Genomic DNA, 21844 nt, shown 5'->3' on the forward strand with positions numbered 1-21844 from the left:
CCACCACCCGTGATGGCCGTTCACGGCAGATCTGTCCCTGGGGCCCCCGCACCGGCCACAGGACAACCCCTCAGAATGGGCCACACACACCTGGTCCCCGCGTACCACGGTGCGTACGCGGTGGTCACCCAAGCTGACCCTAGGCCGTGTTCACGTCTGCAACCGTTAAACCACCTGGCCCACCGCGTCCCTGGTCTCCACGCACCCCCACCGGCTCCTGGAGTGCCACCGGCCGTCAGCTGGCCTGCCCCCGCTGCCGTCACCGGAGAACCTCGGCCGCCAAGGCCCCGCGTCAATCCTACTCCCTCCTCAGCCCACGGCAGGGAGGGGACGCTGACGCTTGCGGGCCCAGACTCGGAAACTCAAGCCCGCAAGAAAAGGAGACCCGAGTGGCCGCGCAACGGAGGACGTGCTTCGGAGCGAGTCGGGGTTCCGGGATCGGCTCCGCTTCCCAGCGTCCCGCAGACGGGGCCCTGGCCCCAGCGGTGCGCGAGCCCACTTACTTGGTCATCACCATTTCCATGAGCATCTTCAGCGTGGGGTACTCCTCCCAGGCGGCCAGGCCTAGGGAGCAAGAGGAGAGCAGGTGGCGGCCAGCCCACAGCCCCGCTGCCCCGCCTGGGTCCCGGCCTGGCTCTGCTGCAGGTCCCCAGCACGACGCCCCGACAGGAACAAAGAGCAACGGCCAGCTGGGACGACCGCGAGCCCGCCAGGGAGGGGAGGCTCACCGATGTTCTCTGGGTTGAAGGCCGCGACAACCAGCAGGAGGGGCCACGCCTTCCAGTAGAGGGTCGAGATGGCCAGGTTCGGAGGCTGGTACCTGAAACGCAAGGACACCCACGGCTCGCTCTCGGCCGTGCAAGGCGGTGACGGGAATGGGTCCTGCCCAGGGTGGAACGGCCCGGAGATGACCTCCTGACCGACCAGCGAGGAAACGAAAGATCGCAAACCCCCGGGTCTGGTCCTCCCGCCACACCGGCATCCCCGGGAAGGGCACTGTGGTGACCACCACCACGCTGCCCGGAGCCCCGCGCCGGGGCCGAGCCCCGGGACAGGTCCCGCGCGTCGCCGAGTCCCGGCGTCCCGTCTACAACGTGGGGACGAGGGCAGTCGCGACGGCAAAGCTCAGTGTTAGTTAGCATTCGTCTTGTGTCCACCAGAGGGCCGGAAACAACCCTGGTCTCCAACTGTACAGACCGTGAAGTCGTCGTTGTGACTGAAATGTCATGCTGACGACACGCTTACGACTAAACTATGGTTCTTTCAGGTAGCAGGACAGAACGTTCCAGGTGACGCAACGGCACAATCGTCGTTAAGAAAGTAGCAGATCCGAGAAGCCGACTCGGGGAGATGGACAGCGATCAGGTCGGGAAGCAGGGCGCACCAGCACCCCAAGACACAAAGAAGTGAATCCCACGTGAGACCGATAACATCGGCAACAGAAAGATACGAAAGACGTCCCACGTCTGTGGACCAGACGCTGTCAGCGTGGCCATGCTCCCCGACGTCATCTACCTGTTCAAAGCAACACCCACCAAAATCCCGGATGGCTCTTCTCTGACAACGGACAAGCTGACCTGGAAATTCACACGGAAACACGAGGGCCCAGAACAGCCACGAGTCTTGAGGAAGAGCAGCGAGAAGAGTCCTACTTCCCAATGTCAAGCCTCAGCACGACCCACGGGAACGATGACAGGGTGTTACTGACACGGGCAGACACACAGACCGCCTGAACGCGTGGGAGAGCCCACACATCTGTGGTCACCCGATCGCCGACAAGGGCGACCAAACCTTCAATGGGAGAACGGACAGTCTTTTCGAGAAACGGCGCCGGGACCGCTGGCCGTCCTCGAGAAAGAGCGGGGAGTCGGACCCGTCCCTGACACCACACTGCCATCAGCTCAGGACGGTCGCAGACCCGAGCGTTACGAGCTAAAACCTGGAAGTTCTTAGGAGAACACACAGGAAAGGCCTGTGACCCCGGGTGGGGCAACGGTTTCCTGGGAAAGGCTCCAAGCCCACGCGGCAGCAGAGAGACACGCGGGGCCACGTCATCGGGCATCCCTGTGCGGGACAGAGCTGAGGCCCCAGGCCCACCACGCGTGCACATCCACCCACGGCGGAACGGAGTTCGACCCTGCCTCCCTCCACGCACAAAACCAACTCGGAGGATCCAAGGCCTACATTCGAGACCTGAAACCGGAAAACAGAGCAAATCTTCCCGATCCTGGATGAGAAATGACACGTAAGGGGCGCCTGGGTGGCTCAGTCGGTTAAGCCTCCGGCTCCTGTATTAGGCTCAGGTCACGATCTCACGGTTCGTGAGTTCGAGCCCCGCTCCGGGCTCTGTGCTGACCGTGTGGAGCCTACTCGGGGTTCTCGGTCTTCTCCCTTTCTGCTCCTCCTCCCCACCCCCCACATTCTCTTACTTTCTGTCTCAAAATAAACTTACCAACGAAAAGAAATGACACAAGAGTACAAAAAAACCGAACAAGAACAGACGAGCTAGACCTTCCCCGAATTAAAAGCCACCGTCTCCTCGTGTCTCCAAGGACACTGCTGACGGCGTGAACAGGAAAAACCACCTGCAGGTCACCTGTTCGGGGCCTAGGTCCACGATATATAAAGAACTCCCAAAACCCAACAACATAAATTCAAACACCCAATAACGGACAAAGAACCCGAGTAACCCCTCTCCGGAGAAGACGTGCAAACGGCCAACGAGCGCACGAAGACCCTCGGCGCCCCGGGTGGTCGGGGAAGCGCGGATCTACACCACCTCCCGGTGCCACCGTGCGCCAGCTGACAGCTCGGCGAGGACACGGCGGGACCACAGCCCGCGGGCACGGCTGCTGGCAACGGAGATCCGCGAGGCCTGGCAGCTCCCCGGAAAGGTAAGCCAGCCCCCACGAAGAGAACCGGAAACACGCATGTGCACAAACACTCGGGTAGGAACGTGGCTGGCGCGTTCGCGGCGGTCAGGGAGCAGCCGCAAGCCCACCGCCCGACGGCGGTGAACACCACGCGGCGTCCACCCGAAGCAGCGCCTCCCAGGTTAAGCGTCACGACGCGGGTGAACCTCGAAAACGGGCTGCCCGGTAACAGAGGCGGGACGCACGAGGTCACGACGTGTGCGTCTGTTTACGTGATGTGTCCCCAGAGTCACAGCCACGGGGACAGAGGGCAGATCAGCGGCTGCCTAAGGCAGCGTGGGGGTGGGGCAGGGACGGCTCCCGGGTACGGGCTTTTAGGGGCAAAGCTGTCCTTCGCCCGGCCTGCGGCGATGGCGGCCCATCCGGGAATTTACTAAAACCAACGCGTCAGCAACACGAAGCGGGTGAAGCACACGCGGACGATCCCTCGAGAAGACGCGTGAGAAAACGCGGAAGAGCAGGCGCGTCAGCCAACAGGGCGGGAGCGTCCGCGCCGAGCACAGAGCAACACGACAGAGCAGGGGAGCGCGTCCCCGGGGCGCAGGCGTGGGCAGGGAGGCAGGGGCCGCCAGGGGCAGTGCAGCCCCACGGGCGTCCGCAGGCCGGACGGGCCGGTGCGGGGGGGCGGCGGACGGGAGCCCGGCCGGGGGGAGGCGCCGTACCCAGGGGGCAGCTGAATGTTCTCGGGGTGGTGGTACGTGCACAGGTTCAGGACCGCGTCGATCAGCTGGACCCTCTCCACCTTCAGCACCTCCACATCTGGAACGCGAGAGCCACGCGCAGGTTCAGGAGCCCGTCCGCGTGCCGGGGGCGGTGGGGGGGATGTGGCGGTGCGCCACCGAGGCACGGGGTTTGGGCCACGGACAGACAGCCCGCAGACGGGGGCTAGCTCTCCAGAAGCCGAGGGCGGGCGGGGGCTGACGCGGGCGCCCTGGGCACCGTGGGCCTGCCCGCCACACCGAGGGTCAGACGCCGGCCCGGCGGCAGTGAGGGGCACCCGCCTCGCGAGCGGGGTTCGTGGGACCACGGTGGCGGCCCGCACGGGGCCTCGGTTCATCACACGCACGGACAACGTGCGCAGGTCCCAGGGCAGCTCCAGAAGCGGCGGGCGGTACGTCGCCACGGAAGGCGCGAACCTTCTGCCCGATCCCCGACTCCGGAGACCGGTGGGGCCCGGCGAGCCCGGGGCCACGGGGAGGAGCGGACGCCCGGCTGCAACCGTGGAGGCAGGCCCGCCCGAGCGGGGCGGTGGAGGCCGCCACCGAGGGGGGGGCCCGGACAGAGTTTGCGGGGACCCTCACCGTCGGCCTGCACGGCTGCGGCCCGCCTCACCAGGTGGTCGGCAAGCTCCATGGCGTCCGCGGGCCCGAGCGGGAGGTCCCGGGACAGCCCGATGACCAGGATCCGCATCAGTGTGTCCTCCAAGATGGGCACCTCCGAGCAGAGGCGGAGGAAAAAGCTGCGGGCAGAGCAGGCAGGGGTGGGCTCGGCGGGGGCTGCACGTGCCCACGGGAAGGAAGAGCCCCGGCTCCGAGGCCCGGCTGGACGGGGAAGAGGGCAGCCCCCCCCTCCCCCCTCCCCTCTCCCCTCGCTCCGGAGGCCCCTGTGGGCGAGGCCCGGCCGCGCCAGGGAAGAATGGGAGGAGGCGCCTCGCCCCCAGTGGCACAAACACACAGGGCACCGCCCACCACCCGCTGAAGTGCGGCCCGAGGAGAGCACAGGGCACAGGAGGCAGGGGACGAGCGAGCCGACGGGGCAGCGGGGGCCCGGTGGTGAAGAGACAGCTGGGGCACGGGGGACACGCAGGGCAGGGTGGCCCTGGACCCGGGGAGACGGGGCCGTGACACTGACCCGGGGAGCGTGGCCGGCTGACCCCCTGGGAGCGGACAGCACGCCGGGGCTGGGATCCGCAAGGAGACGAGGCACGGGGTGTGCTCGAGGGGGGCCGACCGCCCCGCCCCCAGCCCCCCCTGCACACACAGCGCGTATGCTCACTTGCGGTCGCTCTCGGGTGGCCAGTTGTCCCACTTGTAGTAGGTCTCTGGCTGCTCCGTGAAGAGCACCTTGTGCAGGCTGCGGGGGACAGACGAGCTGTCGGGCCGCGGGGACCCGGCGAGCTCCCCCCACCCCGCCAGGCCCCAGAAAGACGCGTCCCCCGCGGGTGCGGAAGCTGCCCACTCGAGGCGGATGCTCCCGTGGCGTCTTCCAGAGCCTCCCGCAGCCCCCCCCCCCCCCAGCCCCCAGCGAGGCTGGCCAGACAGGACCCCGCCTCCGCCCTCACGGCGGCAGGCTCCGCCTGAGCCCCGACACCGCCAGGCGAGCCCGTGTCCCCCGCTCAAGGGACAGCTGCCTCCTGTTGGCCGAGCCCAGGGAAGGGGCTGCGGGGCCTTCCGGAGCGTCGTCCAAGCGGCGCGAGCCGGGCCCGTACCAGTGCACGTAGTCCTTGGGGGCGAGCTTGCTGATGGACGGGACGACGGTGTGCAGCCACCACACGGCGTCCCGCTGGATCGCGGCGATCTGGTTCTGGAAGGAGCGCAGCACCTCGAGGTCTGAAAAGGACACGCGGGATCACGGCCCGCCTGCACGGCGGCCGGAGGGGCCGGGTTCAAGGCGGGCCTGGCGGACACTCGGAGCATCCCAGCCGCACCCACCCAAGGATTACGGAGAGGGACACAGAGGTGGACGGGGCACCCCGATGCGGCTGGAAGAACCCACAGGGAGCGCCGCACAAGCCTCCAGCGCGTGGAGGAAAACTCCAACGAGGTCTCAAATTCCAAATGATTTCACCCCTCGAATTCTTCACAACCTCGCTAAGGTAATCACCGGAAAGGTGTCCGCACCAGGCTTCCAGCAGGGTTCGTGACGAACCAAACCAGGCCGAGTTCACCAGCACCGCCCCGCTCCCCTCCCGTCCTTGGCCGCAGGGCACGCTTGAAGTGAGGGAGACCGCAATTCGAGCGAGCAGGCGACCCAGCCAGAGACCAGGCGGGCGCAGCTTCCGGGAGCCGCCCCCAGGAAGCCCCCGGGTCCCCAGGGTTCCTGGGGCAGGTCTGCTGGGCCTCGGGGGACGGCCTGCAGCCCCAGAAGCGGCCGCTGCCACCCTGCTGTCCCCACCCGTGACCCGAGCGGAGTCGGGCCTGTTTCGGGTCCTTACTCTTCTTCTCCCCTTTGTCCCAGGCGACACCAGCCTCCTTCACCTGGGCCGTGATGCCCAGCATCATGGACACCGCCAGCACGTCTGTGATGTGCACCACAAAGCGCTCCTGCAGGCACAGGGCAAGGTCTGTGCTCTGGAAGGGCCTGTGCCCGGGGGGCCTCGCTCAAGCCCCCGTACACAGGCGGCAGGACAGGAGGACGCCCCGGGACCCTGTGCCCTGCGAGGGCCAGCGGGAGGAGGTCTGGGGACCAGGGCCTGGTCACACGCGGGAAGAAGGTTCAGCCAACAAAGCTGCCAACTTGCCACGTGGCCCTCGAGGCCCTCCGCCACCTGCCCCCATCCCCCTCTTCCCCATCATCTCCCTCCACCCCCCAAAGTCTAAAATCTCCCTGGAGCAGACCACGCGCCCCCTCACAAACACGTCACCGCGGCCCCGGCTTCCTGGGCACACTGCCCCTCGGCTCCCCCCCACCCGCCCGCACGCCGAGCCGGGAGGTCGCCCACATGCGGCCAGGCACAGAACGTGACCCGTGCTGCCCTCTGGGGCCGGCCGCCGGGCACACGGGGCGCCAACCACAGACGGCCCGAGAGGTGGCCGCGCGCGGCAGCCGAGGGGACAGCGGCGGCACCTTGAACTCCATTTCCAGGTACGGGGCCTCCTTGCGCTCCTGCATGAGCCCCAGGCAGAAGGCCTGGAAGTTGACCTCGTGCTTGGTCTGTTTGACGATCTCGCGGAGCAGGGCCCGCGAGGCCCGCAGGTAGTCGTCCTTGTTGGTCAGCAGGTCCTGGAACACCATGGCCAGGAACTGCACAGAGAGAGGGGCACGTGGGGTCACTCCCCACCGCCATCAGTTTCCTTCCGCCCCAGGCCTGCTCTCAGGGCTCCCTCCGTCCTGCGGGAAGCTTCCCAGAACCCTTCCGGGAAAACGTCCCGCCCGATTCCCTGGAGCGCACGGAGGGGGGGATGGACCAAGACGCGGTCCCCACCGCGGCAGCCGAGCTTCAGGGATGAACGCGCTGGCTCAGCCGGCCCAGCCCCCCTCATGCCGCACCGCAGGCCACGAGGACGAAGGAGCGGTCGTGACAACAGGGGCCTCGCCTACCGGCCACCCTGCACACAGCTGTTTCCAAGCCTAGCCCATTCCCTTAACAACAGCAACTGCTCTCGCTCTCCCAAAGCACCCTGGGATCCCAGGGGCTCGCAGAGCTGCGCAGCGCCACAGACGCCTGCCCCACTGGGAGAGACCACCCCTCGGGCGGCCGGACGGGCCTTCGCTTGCAAACGGCGGTGTCTGTTAGGCCTCGGTGCCGCCCCCTCCGGAACGAATCCGGTTTTAGCTTCTAAGGAAGAGTCCCGTGACACGGCCGCACCTGCTCCGGAACTGACCCGAGATCGGGAGCGACCGTGGCTCACTGGGCCCTCTGTCCCCTTCCAGGGCTTTCTCCCCCGCGGCTCTGCACCACACCGCCGGCTCCGCCCAGATGCCCGGTCGTGCAGCCCGGAGCCCCCAAGTCCGGCGTGGGGCTCCCGGGCCGAGGCAGCCCCCACGCCAGGGGCCGCTCTCCTGCCCGCGAGCGCCAGGCCGCCCCGCGCACAGCGCCCTACCTTCGGCGCCAGCTCCGAGCTGTGCTGCAGCACCGTGTACAAGATCTGCATGTTGTTGGGGTTCCGCGCGTTGGAGAGCTCGTTGAAGACCACGAACTTGATGGTGGTGCCCAAGTTGTCCTTGTGCGCGCTCAGCAGCTCCCTGGACACGAGCCGAGCCAAGGGGCCCTGATGCGGACTGCGGCCGCCCCCCCGCCACCCTGCCCTCCCGCCGCCCTCCTCGCTCCCACTAGGGCCGCACCTGATGCACAGCATGTAGTGGTTGAGGAGAACCTTGGGCTTGAGACGGATCTTGATCAGGTGGGAGATGACGTCCATGTCCTCGACGCCATGCGTGTTGCAGTTCATGCACACGGACATCAGCAGGTCCTGGGCTGGCCTGGTCAGCTGCGGGGACGTGGGGGGGGTCCCCGTCAGCCTCGCACACAGCTCGGCACCCACAGGACCCAGGAGGGGGGCTCCCCGCCCTCACCTTGGGGTTCTGGAGCCACATCTCCAGCCTCTGCACGGCCATCAGCCGCACCTCCTTGTACCCGCAGGTGGAGGTGAGCAGCCGCAGGAGGTTCCGCGAGACGTTGTCGATGGGCTGGCGCCGGTTGAGCTGGTCGCGGAGCATGTCGAGGACGTACTCCTCCACGCTCTCTGTGAGGTCGTCGTACCTAGGCCAGAGCGGGGAGGAAGGAAGGAGGGCCGGCTCTCCTCACGGGCCCACCCCGTCTGCCTCCCGGCCGCCCGCGGGCCCTGCCGCCGGGGGCCGCACGGGGCGCCTACCTGGGCATGAGCTGGCCCTCCTGCTCGGGGCTGAGCTTCTCCTCGGCGATCAGGAGCTCCGTCTGGCTGTCCTCCTCCTCCGTGAGCGAGGGGTGAGGGCTGCCGCCTGCGCACAGAGCCACCCGTGGACACCCCCCTCCCCCCAGCCGTCCCACGAGCACCCACCCCTGCCCACACCGGGTTCTGCGGAGGGAGGCGACCCCAGCCCTTCCCTCACGGGAACTCCGTCCTCTCCCCGGCCCGGCCACCGGTGTCTCTCACCAGCACTGAGATCCCCGCCGCTGCGCCCCACCTCCCCCTGCAAAAGCATGCTCTTGGGGGGCATCTTGGTGTTAAACGCCGTCTGGACGTTGTCCACGAATGTCTTGCAGTGCGGGCTGTCCACCCAGATCCGCTCCCCCAGGGAATCCTCGATGTACACCTGCACGCGACACACGTCCACGTTCCGTGCCCCAGCGGGCAGCTCGCTTCTGCCTGCCCTCCACCGCTCCCCCGATGTCCCAGCTCCCTGGGCAGGGCGGGGGGGGGGGGGGGGGGGCTCCCAGGGCGAACCCCCACCCCCACCCCGCGGCGGCCCGCACAGGGGAGACGCCCCAGGCCGTTAGATATCCAGCCTCCGGCAAGCGCGCACTCAGTGTTGCCCCTTCCTGCTCCCGGAGCCGCGCTGAGCTCCCAGAAGAGGCGGCCTCACCTTAACAAAGATCTCAGGCCAGTTCTCGTCCTCCTCGTACGCAGCCATGAGCAGGCTGCAGGCCAGCACGGACACCAGGCTGTTCCCCTTGGCCTTGAAGTTGATGGAGGCGTCGCGCCGCAGAAGGCTGCACAGAGCCTGCGGGAGGCGGTGCGCCGTCAGGGGAGGGGGGCAGGGGGGCAGGAGGGCGCCGGGGCCCGTCCCCTCCCTCCCACAGCCCTCACCTCGATGACACCCTCTGTGGCAAAGATGTTGGGCTTGATCTTGGCCAGGTACATGAGGCTCAGGTACAGCGCGCCGTCTGGCTTGGCCCGGGTGGCCTTGAGCTGCTTGACGGCCCCACACAGCACCCCCTCGATGCGGCCATCGTTGCCCTCCAGCTCAGCGGCCTCGATCTCGTCCAGCAGCACCGAGGGCGGGACTGGCAGGCACAGGAAGGGCCCTGTCAGGGCGGTCGGCCACAAGCGGAACCCACCTTTGGGGTCCCCACCCCAAGACACGGGACGACAGGGCTGAAACCCAGCAAGCGGGGTCTCGGGGCTGTGTTGTGGCTGCCCCTTCTCCAAGAAGGACAACAGTAACCGCCAGGACGGGAGCAGGGCAGGAGCCGCTGGGCTCACGGGGCCGACCCAGCCAGCGACGGCCCGCAGCAGGGGCAGTGCCCCACAGCCTCAGAGCGCCGGCCCCGTCACCTCCAGGTGACTGGCTACCACGTCCCGCACGGCTACCCTGGAATTACCCGCTCCCAGAATACGTTTTTCTAGAAACGAGCCAACTTTTTCTAAGTCTTCCAATCGACTGACCCAACGCGGTTCGCACTGTCGACTTTCCTAACTGCGGCTGCTTCTCTGGGGGTCTCCTCCCACCGCCGCTGACCACGCCCCTGCCCTCTCCCCAGACCTGGCCTGCCGGGGGGGGGGGGGGGGGTTCTGCCTTAACAGTCTCCGCAAAGCACCCTTTTTGGGTTTTGACCTTGTCCCCCGTGTTCACGTCCGCCATGTCTTCAGTCCTTCCCTCTTTCCGAACGCCAACCTCCCCGCACAGTCAGCGGCGGCCTCGCTAAGCGTGCCTCCCGAAAGCATGTTGGGGCCACCACGCCTTCTCCTGGCGCCACCCGCTATCGCTCGGGTCCAGGTGTCCCCCACTCCCCCTTGCCGTCTGCTTTGACCAGAGAGATCCTTCCGGTTGTCTTTAAATACGCAAGCACACAGAGGGAGGCGCTGCTGTCGACTGCTGAGTTCACCGAACGAGGACAGAGTCAGTGATATTCACTGAAGGCTTTCCGCGGGCCAAGGACAGCGGACGAGCGGGCAGGGCAGGTGGGCCAGACTCGCCGAAGACCTTGACGTCCCCCACGCCCGGGGCTACGCACAGCTACGTGCGGCCTCCTGTTTGCAAAGTGCCTCATCGCTCAGGATATGCTTTCCACACCGCATTCCACCTGCTCTCCAGAACCACCGTTTACGGGAGACGCGCGGCTACTAACTGGGAGAGCCGTGGCCCGGGCAGGAGCCTCAGCCCTGTGTGCGCTTTTGGTGTCCGCCTGCCCTCGCTGCCAGGGGAGGGCGTCTCGGGGCGGGGGGCTGCCGCCCCGCGAGGCTCGGGCCTGGACTGGAGGCCTGACTCGTCTCCCAGAGCGCAGCTGGCCCCAGCTGTGCCTTCTGCTCCCCATGCCCCAGGGCTCCCTACCGCCAACCGAATCAGGCACAAGCATCTCTCCGGCGGCCAGCCTCGATTCTCGCCCCGTGCGCTGCCGGGACCTAGCCCGTTCCCGGCACGCTTTCCTCTCCGGAATGCAGGCCTCTGCCTGGCGGTTTACTCCCCAACATCCTCGAGCACCTGTCGAGATCCTAGCCAGCCTTTAAGGCTCACCTGCACCTTACAGTTCCCTCGTGAGGCTTCTCTCTGCCAACACTGTCACGTGAGTACCTGTGTGTTCCAAACCTGGGGCTGGCTGGCTATTTGACGGATCTGATCTACGTGGCCTCGTGGAGCAGCTAAAGTTAATCGCTGGGAATGTGGCCCAGAAAAGCAGGAGCGATCTCGGATGCGCGCAGCTCAAAGCCTTTCTGTAAATAACAGAACTAACGAACTTTCTCTTGACGTTCCCGTCGTAGCGTTTCCTGCCCCGTTGGCGAGGATCACTGAAGCGCGGGCAGAGGGGGACTCCCCAGAACACAGGGCCCCCTCTGGTCTGCCTCGGTGACCGCTGACCCCCAGTGCCCAGAGCGGAGGCGAGCCAAGGGCAGAAGCTGCTCACGGGGCATAGTGGCTGGCAGTGCGGCCGGTCGTACTCCAAGCCAGCCCCCGCAGAGGGGCTCAAGAGCAGAGAGAGCGAAGCCCATCCGCTTCCCAGCAGACGGCGCACGGGCACAAGCTGGGCGCGCTTCACGGGTAAGGATCCCGAACCGTGGGTCACCCTAACCTCAGGGAAGGCCGCTGAGGCTCACTGCAGCGACACGCCCGCTGTGGACACCTGCTCCTGCAGCACGCCGGGGCCCGAGACCCCCCTGTGCCAAGCCCTAGCCCGCATTAACACTTCCCGGTCTCCGTCCCCGTCACGAGCTGGCCGGCTCGAGGCGGGTGGAGGCGCCTGCGTGAGAAGCGCTTTGGGGAACAAACTCGCAGAGACTCCTCTCCACCCTTCCGCCTGTGCCGCACCCACGCTAAGCCTGGAAGTGGCCTCTCCTGAGCCCCCGGCAGACGAGCTGTGGGGCCTGCTCTCCGCCAAGTCCGGACACCGGCTTTACCTTCGATCGGGACCACAGACGGTTCTTTAATCGATGGAGAGATAGCGCGTTTTTCCGCGACTGCAGCCTCAGCCAGGCGCCCCAGGGCACTCAGAGGGGGTGTGGAGGAGAGTTTGGGGCGTTTGGTGAGGCCGGTCAGCGCTGAGGCACCGGCCAAAGCGGCTGCGGCGTCCCGCTTGCGCTCCGAAGGCAGGCCGGAAGGGGCAGGCTTCAGCAGGGTGGACGCCGTTTTCGATTCATTGGCCTGACCCTTTGAGCCCAGAGCAATGAAGTCTCCCGGCGGAGGGTGCCCTGCAGAGAGGGGAGATGGGGACACGTGCACCTTTACACAGGGGGGGGGGGGGGGGGCGGGGAGAGGATGCTGCACAGGGACTCCAACCTCCCGCTTTCTCAGAGGGGCTCAGACGAGCGGCAGGGCAGGCAAGAAACCAGTTGCCAGCAAGCCCAGGGCAGAGCAGGGTCTGGTGCGGTCAGTCACGCGGTGCTGACTACAGACCAGACCAGACCCCTGCTTTGGGAGCGTCGGCTCACTTGGTCCCAACAAGATTCTGACACAGGCGCCCGTCCTCTCGCTTTGCAGAGGAGGAAAACGAGGCACCGAGACGTGCAGTCACATGCGCCCGGCCACAGCGCTAGGCAGCCCGGCTCCGGCCTGTGCTGCCGCCCGCCCCCGGCCAGCGAGATCCTCAGCTGCTTCTCTGCAGCCTCGGGTGTGCCCCGAGAGGGAGTCCGCCTCCCGGAGGCGGTGGCAGCCGGCCCATCCGCCCAGGGACACCGTTCCAGACCCGACGCCCGGGAACCCGGGCCGCAGGCAGAAGCCCACACCTGAGGGCTTGGCCGCCGCGCTGGGCCTGCGGACCGTCGCGGGCTTGGCCCGGTTCATTCTGTCCCCCTCCCCGCGCTGCTCCTCGCCGCCGCGGTGTCACCCGAGGAGAAGGCCGGCGCCGATCCGCCGTCCCCTCGCTCGCTCATTCATTCATTCGCGCCCGGGCCGTCCGGGGCTGGGGCCTGCGGGCGAAGGGGCCGCGGCCCCGCAGGACGGAGCGACTCGGGGGCCGCGCGGGCCCCGCCTCGGATCCGCCGGGGAGGGATCGGTACCGCCGGCAGCCGCGGCCCGGCCCACACAGCACCCGCCCAGCGAACCGCCTCGGCGCCGCAGCCACGGCCGTCCCGGAACCGGAAGCCACCCTTGCCACCCTCGGCACCACGACTTCCAGAACAACCGGAAGCAAAACAGCACGGGTTGGGCGGGAGGCGCCTGCGCGGTGCTTGCAGCGCCCTCTGGCGGCGGGAGGCCGGCCGAACCTCGCCGCCGCCGACCTGAGTGGCACGTGCCCTCTGCAGGTGAGGGTGACGCGGTTCAGGGAGGGGGTCGCGGGGACTCGGAACCGGAGGTGCTGCACCTTCAGGGTCCTGCCCTCCCGTTTGGCTGTCAGAGGCCAGGTTTCTGGGATGCCCGCGTTGGGTCGAAGAGGGAGCCCAGGGCTGCGAATGGGCAGGCACGTCTGCAGCGGGGATCCCAGCCTCAGTTTCCCCGCCCGCACAGTGGGGCTCTGCTGCCTCTCCCAGGCCTTTTGATGGCAGAGGACGTGTCCACCCTCCCGGGGTGAGGCTCCATGGCGACGAAACCCCACGGCCCCCCTCCTATCAGGGGTCACCGTACAGTCCTCGGGTCTCCGGTCGCAGTCCCACCCTGCACCACGCACGAACGAGGCCGGAGCGACCGCCCGGCCCGCAGTCTCACTGGCCAGCCAGGTGCCTTCCTCTGTAGAGTGGGCGGCCTGGCGTGAAGGGACAGGCCGTGGGAACCCCGAGCGAGGCGCTCCTACCGGGCCTGAGCTTTGGCAAAGCAGCGGTCTGCGGTTAAGGGACCTTCCTCAGTGGCGGCCGCAGGTAGGGAAGGGCCGAGCCTCAGGGGAGGAGGAGGCAGTGCGGCCCAGGTGAAGACCTGCAAAGGGCGGTCAGTCAGTGTGGACGCGTAGCCAGCTGTGTCCGCAGGCGGGCAGTGACCGGACGGGGGAGACGGGCCCACCCTCGTGACGGTCACGTTCACAGGAATGGCTGTGGGTCCCCACGTGTGTCTCAGAGGGACACAGGAGGGCTCACCACTGCAAGCCGTTTAGCGAACGCTCTAAAGCAGGGGGCAGGGGCCTTGCTGGCCCCACCGGGGGTCCCTCTGTCAGCGGTGGCTGGTAGAACCAGCGGGCACAGCAGGCACGAGCAAGGATCCTTTGTCATGGGGAGGGGCCCTACTGGGAGCCCAGAGCCGTGCCCCCTGGCGTGGCCAGTGGGGGCCCTTCTGCCAGGGGAGGGAGGCAGCAGTGGGGTCACCTTGCCAAGGGCAGTGGAGGGTGTAACTCAGAAAGCCCACGGGAGGTGCCCGGTGCCCCGTAGCGCCCCCCCCCCCCCAAAGAGGTGCCACGCTCCCTGCCGTGGTCGTTGTCCTTACTCAGAACCACGGGCCCCAGGAAGCGGCCGGCAGGTCCCGGGAGCTTGGCAGCCCGGGCCCTGCCCTCAGCAGGGGAAGGCTCTAAGGGCCAGGGCTGGAGCGTGGAGCCCTGGTCCTGGGATTGGTGCCGTTATAAGAAGCGCCCGGAGCTGGGAGACTTTTCCCCCACTCCTTCCCCAGCCCCCCAAGATGAGGACCCGACAAGGCGCCGTCTGCAAGCCGGGAGGCGGGCTCCCACCAGACACCAGGGCTGCGGCACCCGGATCTTGGACTCCCGGCCTCCAGGACCACGATGAGGAAATGTTTGCTCTTTGGCCCCCACCTGGTACCACGCCGTAGCCACCGCAGCCGAGACCCCGTCCGAAGCCCTCCTTCTGCCCACAGCAGGAGCGCACCTGCTTTTCTGGGGTGGGAGAGGGACGTGGGCCCTCATTCCAGCAGGTGGCCGTGACTCACAGTGCAGAGGCCGCCGGAGGCCTGGCAGCCCGCAGCCCCCCCCACGTTCAGTCCCTGCCCTGCGGGAACACCAGGACCCCGGGCCGGCGCCCTGTGCGTGGGCTGGGAGGACAGGGTCACCGCCTGGTCCTCGGTCCTCAGCGTGGGCACGGAGTAGGGCTCAGAGCGGAAGGGCGGCCGCTGCACCCGGCGAGGACAGACACCAACAAGTGCTGGCCAAGATGTGGCCCGGCGGCGGGAAGGGACCGGGCTGCCACGGGGCCCTGCCAGAGTGCTCCCGAGCGTGCACCCCAGAGGACTGGAAATGCTCAGATAAACGCCTCGCACACCCGTGTTCCCGGCGACACTGTTCACAGCAGGCAGAAGGTAGAAACAAACGTCCAGCAACAGATGAGCGGATGAGCAGAGAGTGGTCTGTCCCCATGGTGGAATACTCTTCAGCCATAAAAAGGAAGGAAGCACGATCCACGGCACGAAGAAGCTCGAAAACATGCCACGCACAAAAGACCACACATTGTCTGGTTCCATTGATACGAAAAACCCAGGACGGGCAAATCCCCAGAGACGGAAGGCAGATTAGCGGGCGCTGGGGGTGGGGAGGGCAGTGGGGGGGGGGTGCTGCTGAGCGGGCACAGGGTTTCTCTCCAGGTGATAGAAACGCCTGGAATTTGAGGGTGGCTCTGGATGTACAACGCGTGAAAACACCAGAAGCCTCCAAATCATACACCTCAAAATGGTAAATGTTACGGTTTGTAGCCCAATACAGTTATCGAGAAAAGAGCCAGGAAAAACTTATTTTTCTCCAACCTCACTGATGTATCATTGGCAAAACTTGTGGGTATTTAAGGTGCGACGTGCGACGTTTGATGTATGTACGCTTTGCGAAGCAATTATTACAATCCTGCTGATTAGCGTTCCCTTGTTCTCACACAGTTACGTGGTTTTGGAGGGCAGTGAGGTTTTGAAACAAAGCTGTCTGAGACGCCAGCCTCTGTGCCCGCCTTGGAGCCTGCCGTGCCCGCTTCCCTCCCCGTTGCTGGGATGGCGGCTCCTGGAACCCGCCCGCCGCTCCTGCTGAGCTCCAAGCTGTGACTCAGCCACTGTGCCACCTGACCGGGGTGGGGGGGGGGGTGCAGAGACAGACCACCGCTGCTGCCCTGCCCAGAGTGCAGACCCTCGAGCAAGGTGGTGACCGTTGTTCTTTTAAGCCCCTGAAGCCTAAATAAAATTTGAGGGCCGCCCGGGTGGCTCATTCAGTAAGTGTCCAACTTGGGGTTCAGCACACATGATGATCTCCCGATTCGTGGGTTCAAGCCCCACATCGGGCTCTGCACTGATGGCACAGAGCCTGCCTGGGATTCTCTGTCTCCCTCTGCCCCGCCTTCACTTGCATGCTCTGTCTCTCTCTCTCTCTCTCTCTCTCTCTCCCAAAATAAATAAACAACAAAAAAGGAATCCTTTAAAACAAGTCGGGGGACGTGTCGTCAGAATTTGCAAGAATAGTACCGAGTACTAGACAGCCTTCATCCTGAATCCCTGAACATTGTCTCTGCTCTATTCCTTTCTCTCCATCCATTCGTAATTTTTCCCTGAACCATTTAAGAACGAGTAGCAGAAGATTCCTCTTCACCCGGAAACGCTTGAGTGTGTATTTCCTGAAAACAAGGAATTGTCTTATGCAATAACACGCTATTGTCAACATCAAGACGTTAACATCGAAGCAATGCTTTTCGTTAATCTGTGGCTTTACCAAGCCCCCATCCACTGTTCCAGCAATATCTTTAGGGCAGAGACAATCCAAGATTCTGCATTGCGTTCCATGGCCCTATCCCCCCACCCCCACCCCCACCCTTGTAGCCTTTCTTCTGGAATAGTCCCTGAGCCCTCCTGGGTAATTCACGACATTGGCTTTTTTCTTTCTCTCTTTCTTTCTTTCTCTCTTTCTTTCTTTTAATTTTAGAGCGAGAGAGAGAGCAAGCTGGGAAGGAAGGCAGAGAGAGAGAGAGAAAATGCCAATCAGGCTCAATGCTCAGTGCAGAGCCCAACATAGGACTCGATCCCACCACCCTGGGATCGTGACCTAAGCAGAAATCGAGAGTCAGACACTCAACTGACCGAACCACCCAGGTGCCCCGACATTGACATTTTGGAAGGGTCCAGGCCCGTTACTGTGTAGAATTCCCCCCAGTTCGGGCTTGTCTGCTGGTTCACAATTAGGCTCAGGTTACACATTTCTGGCAGGGATAGTGCCGAGACGCGAACTTCTTCCCCATCGGTAGTCACGTGACCTTAAGCGTAACTTATCTCGCTCCTGGCAATAACTTGATTACTTGGTTCGAGGGGTGTCTGCTGGATTTCTCCCGTCTTTCACCCTCCAGACGTTCAGCCACTCCGTTTCAGCTTCCCTGCTGACCTGTGCCCGACGCCGTCACGATGACCACAGTTGGCGGGAGGCGCTTTTGTGCTTGTCTCGTCCTCCCGCGTCCTGGTCCTATGTCGGGGAGAGCTGCCCTCCCCTCCCCTCCCCCCCCACCCCCGCCCCCGGCGCTGGCCCATGACCTTCCCCTGAGGACGGACTGTGGATCCCTCATCCAGCAAATTCGATCCTTCGCTATCATTATTTATCGCAGGCACGACACACTCCAGATCTGGACAGTGGGGTCCCGCGAGGCTGGCCTGTCGTCTTCTGACGGGACTCCATCGTGAGCGAAGCTTGTCCTTACTTTTCGAAGCCACCGAGTGTGGAGGTTGTTTGGTGCAGACGGCTGGGCTGGGCGGGTGGGAGGAGAGACGGAGGGGAGGCAGGTCACGGGAGAGGGGCAGGTGCCGGGCGAGCCCCGGGCAGGGGGCTGGGGCTGAGCGTCTGCTCCCACCGCTGACGGCTGCCAGCTTCCCCCCCCCCCTCCAGGCTGCCCCGGGGAGCGCAGGGGAAGAGCCTCCTCCAAGCTTCCCCGGGCGGGCGGAGCTGGGCCGTTGCGGGCGGCAGGGGCCGGGAGGAGGGCAAGAAGGGCCAAAGCAGAGCCAGACTCCCGAGTCTGCCGAGGTTCTGCCCAGTGCCGACCGCGTGCGGGGGGAGATGGGAGAAACTGGGCTGTGCCCGACCTCTGACCTCTGACCCAGGATTGGAGACGCAGGCTCTGGCTTGACCACCCTGGAGGCGGTTTTCTTTGACGAAGAAGCTCGCCCGTGGGGGGTCCCAGGGTCCGGGCGCAGGGGGACCGCCTCTGCCCAGGTCCTGCAGACCTCCCCGCCCAGGACACCGCGTGCTGCCTGCAGGACCCCCGGAAACACGCCCCTCTTCTGCCTCAAAACCTCCCAGCCCCACCCCTTCCTCCGAGAAGCCCTCCGGGTTCCCTCCCCCGGCAGGCCGTGCTGCTCTTCTGCTACTGCGTCCGCCACAGAAGCTGCACCCCGGACTCCGCCGCGGTTCGTGGGGGGGGGGGGTGGGGAGGGCTCGCGGGGGACTCTGAGGCGGCCCCGTCCCAGAACCGAGTGCAGGGGCCTGGGCCGGGCCCAGGGGTCTGCCTTCCACGGCCTCCCGTGGGTGCCAACACAGGTGCCTCCCTGAGACGCACTGTGTCGCGTCCCGGGGCTGCCGTGGCAAACGCCGCAGACCGAGGCCCAAACCTTGGGGGATTATTCTCTGTAGGTGCGGGGGGCCCCGAGTCGGAGGTCAAGGTGTCAGGGCCGCGCTCCCCCTCCGGCTCCGGGGGAGGGTCCTTCCGCGTCCCTCCGGCCCCCGGCGGCAGCTGGCGCTCGTCGCTCGCTCAGGGAGGAGCTGGCATCCCCAGCCCTTGCCGCCTCTTTCCGTGGCCTCTGCGTCCGTGTCTCCCCTGTCCTGTCAGTGGCTGAGGGCCGCCCTGATCCAGGGTGATCTCAGACCCTCACCTGACTCAGACCGTCAAAGACCACTTCCAAATGTGGCCCGACAGTGTTGGGCCACCGACCGGGGAGCGTGGGCGTGTGTCCCTGGCTGCCACCTGCCGGCGCCTCGTGGGGCTCTGCTCTCTGGACTCTGCTCTTGCTGTTTCCCACGTCAGGAGCCCCCCACTCCCACGTCAGGAGCCCCCCCACTCCCACGTCAGGAGCCCCCCACGTCAGGAGCCCCCCCACTCCCACATCAGGAGCCCCCCCCCACATCAGAGCCCCCCCCGCAGTCCCACGTCAGGAGCCCCCCACTCCCACATCAGGAGCCCCCCCATGTCAGGAGCCCCCCACTCCCACATCAGGAGCCCCCCCACATCAGAGCCCCCCCCGCAGTCCCACATCAGGAGGCCCCCACTCCCACATCAGAGCACCCCCACTCCCACATCAGGAGCCCCCCCATGTCAGGAGCCCCCCCACTCCCACATCAGGAGCCCCCCCACATCAGAGCCCCCCCCCGCAGTCCCACATCAGGAGCCCCCCACTCCCACATCAGAGCACCCCCACTCCCACATCAGGAGCCCCCCCATGTCAGGAGCCCCCCACTCCCACATCAGGAGCCCCCCCATGTCAGGAGCCCCCCACTCCCATATCAGGAGCCCCCCCACATCAGAGCCCCACCACTCCCACATCAGGAGCCCCCCCACGTCAGGAGCCCCCCCACTCCCATGTCAGGAGACCCCACTCCCACGTCGGGAGCCCCCCTCCACTCCCACATCAGGAGCTGCCCCCCCTACATCAGGAGCCCCCCTGCACTCCCACGACAGAAGCCCCACCCCTGCACTCCCACGTCAGGAGCCCCCCCATGTCAGGAGCCCCCCCCGCAGTCCCACATCAGGAGCCCCCCACTCCCACGTCAGGAGCCCCCCCACGTCAGGAGCCCCACTCCCACTCCTACATCAGAGCCCCCCCACTCCCACGTCAGGAGCCCCCCCACATCAGGAGCCCCCCCACTCCCACGTCAGGAGCTGCCCCCCCCACGTCAGGAGCCCCCCCCCCGCACTCCCACGACAGAAGCCCCACCCCTGCACTCCCACATCAGAGCCCCCCCTCCCATAGCCGCCCTTATCCATCACCGGTCTTTGCTCGTGTGGCCTTCTTCCTTCGCCCCCACACCCACGGCCCCAACGCCCCTGGACCTAGCTGGCACCTGACAACCTCCTGTCACTGCTGAACCGCTGTTCGTCCCCCAGTGGGCGGCCTGCACCACTGTCCTTGCGGCCTCCTGCTGCATCCAAGGGCCACCCGCCAGGACCAAATAACAGCACCCACAGGGCGAGGTCCCGGTCAGGGAAGCCAGGAGCGTCAGGAGCTGGCACAGGCCTGAGGGGCGCGTCAGGGGGGCAGACGCGTCCATCTTTACCGCGTCCCAGGGTCATGGCGAGAACCGTACCCGCACCTGGCCCTGACCTGGCGACTGGTGGTACGGGTGACACCAAGGCCGGGGGGTGGGGGGCATTCCCTGCAGCAGGGACCAGACGGGCAGCTCCTCCCAGAAGCTGAAATGCCAGGCTGGGTGGCCGCAGGGTGAGGGAGGGACGGAGGTAAACAGGGACCTGCCAGTCCCCCAGGGGAGACGGTGAGAGTGGCGGGCCCGCAGCTGCCTGTGGCCTAACTGCCTCCGGGCCAGGAAGCAGCTGGGGCCCCGGGCAGGGGCCCGGGCCGGTCAGCGTCCCCAGCCCCAGCCCAGGCCTGGCCCTTCCCGGCACTCTGGGTGGGGGGACGGGGAGAGGAGACCCAGGGATCCCCGGGGCGCTGGTCGGTTCCCAACTACCTCGCCCACTAAATTTAGAAACTGCTTCACCCCTGCCGGAAGCCCCACCAGTCTGGTGCCTGAGTCTCAAAGCCATGAGTCAGCGGTTATCAGGACCTAGATGCCCGTGTGCTGGGGGGGAGGGGGCGCTGGGGCAAGTTCGGAGACCCGTCTACGCTCAGGCGGAGGTTTCTGGAATTTCCTCTGCTAGCGAACAGTCCGTTGCAGAGCACGGGACGCCGGAATCCGCCCGCGAGACGCCCCCGCGGTGAGGCTGGACGGCTGCGTGCGAGGGGGCCGTAGGGACCCCGCTCTGCCAGTGCCCAGGAAGGCCGGGGCCCTGGCAGCCGGGCCGAGCGGTGTGATATCTGAGACTCGGCCGGGCAGCGAGCGGAAGCTCCGGGGAGGCAGCCTCTGGCTGGAGGCGGGAAGTACTTTCCAACAATTGTCTGAAAATAGAACGGGCTGGCTCACGAGGAAATGAGTCCCCCGTCACGGGAAGGGAGCAAGCAGCCGCAGGAACAGGCACGGGAATGCGAGCTCTCTGACCCCGGGAGGCCCCGAGTGCTGGGTTTCTCACCTGCGGGCACCCCCAAGTGTTCGGGGGGGTAGAGGTAGAGGAAGCAGGACCGGGGTCCAGGCACCTAGCACCCAAACGTGCTGCCGGGACGAAACACCGGTGGTGGCAGAGAGCAGTTTCTCCGGGACCCCGGGTGCGCAGAGCAAAGAGTCGCTGCGGGGAACGCGCCTGGTCCCATGGCAACTGTGCCCCTCTGGCCGGGCCTCAGTTTCCCTTTGCCCTCAATTAGGGTCAGGGCAGAGGCCCTCGACGTCACACGCTGATGTCCCAGGGCTCAGGAGCTCGTGCTCTGGAGACCCCACCCCGCGTAACCCCCACTCCCGGGACCCAGGCTGAGGCTGAGTTCGGGGCCGCCCAGCTCTGGGCTCCGGAGTGAAAAACGCAGGGGAGCCGGCTGTGGTCTCCCCACCCCTGCAAGCCTTTGAGGGGGCACACTCGTGTCAGCCACAAAGGGCAGGGCAGATAAAAGCTGGGCGCCCCCCGGGGCCCCTCTGCATGGCTTGTCTCTGTGGGACCCGGGGCTTCTGGGGGACACAGCTTAGGAACCAGTGCAAGCAGGGCCGTGGACTAAGGAGTAGGGAATCCCTCAGCCCAGCGACACACTCCCAGCTAGCACCTCACCCACATTCCAAAGTTTCCCCTGGAAAGGCTGAAGCTGCAGAGGGGACGTAGGGTTTCTTTGTTTCTTTTTTTTTAATTAAAAAAATATATTTATTTATCTGAGAGAGAGAGAGGCAGAGAGAATGTGAGACACAGAATCGGAAGCAGCTCCAG

At 66.0% G+C, this 21844-nt stretch overlaps 3 protein-coding genes across 3 annotated transcripts in view; 1 reads left to right on the top strand and 2 right to left on the bottom strand.

The window, feature by feature from the left end:
• INTS1 (integrator complex subunit 1) overlaps nt 1–13047 on the bottom strand; it is a 29601-nt gene extending 16554 nt beyond the window's left edge. Inside the window, 17 exon segments of the mRNA XM_047089223.1 lie at nt 504–564; nt 729–820; nt 3596–3692; nt 4235–4392; nt 4929–5006; nt 5362–5482; nt 6088–6196; nt 6720–6896; nt 7697–7838; nt 7938–8083; nt 8169–8355; nt 8468–8573; nt 8729–8888; nt 9159–9296; nt 9383–9579; nt 11909–12199; nt 12734–13047. Of these exon segments, the coding sequence (XP_046945179.1) occupies nt 504–564; nt 729–820; nt 3596–3692; nt 4235–4392; nt 4929–5006; nt 5362–5482; nt 6088–6196; nt 6720–6896; nt 7697–7838; nt 7938–8083; nt 8169–8355; nt 8468–8573; nt 8729–8888; nt 9159–9296; nt 9383–9579; nt 11909–12199; nt 12734–12791 (2318 nt within the window). The 5' untranslated portion in view covers nt 12792–13047.
• Nucleotides 13048–17434: 4387 nt separating this feature from the next.
• Nucleotides 17435–20587, bottom strand: LOC124519316 (basic proline-rich protein-like). The gene is made up of 2 exons (XM_047089478.1): nt 19888–20587; nt 17435–17583 (listed from the first exon to the last, which is right to left on the bottom strand). The coding sequence occupies exons 1-2, from the start codon at nt 20585–20587 to the stop codon at nt 17435–17437; spliced, it is 849 nt and encodes a 282-aa protein (XP_046945434.1).
• Nucleotides 17471–19894, top strand: LOC124519315 (proline-rich extensin-like protein EPR1). The gene is made up of 2 exons (XM_047089477.1): nt 17471–17560; nt 17934–19894. Exon 2 carries the CDS (start codon nt 18732–18734, stop codon nt 19794–19796), a length of 1065 nt encoding a protein of 354 aa, XP_046945433.1. The 5' UTR covers nt 17471–17560; nt 17934–18731; the 3' UTR covers nt 19797–19894.
• Nucleotides 20588–21844: the final 1257 nt, after the last annotated feature.

This window comes from Lynx rufus, unplaced genomic scaffold (assembly GCF_022079265.1).
Source record: "Lynx rufus isolate CCGP_SWC_20201006 ecotype Redwood Valley unplaced genomic scaffold, mLynRuf1.p SCAF_27, whole genome shotgun sequence".
Classification (NCBI taxonomy): Eukaryota; Metazoa; Chordata; class Mammalia; order Carnivora; family Felidae; genus Lynx; species Lynx rufus.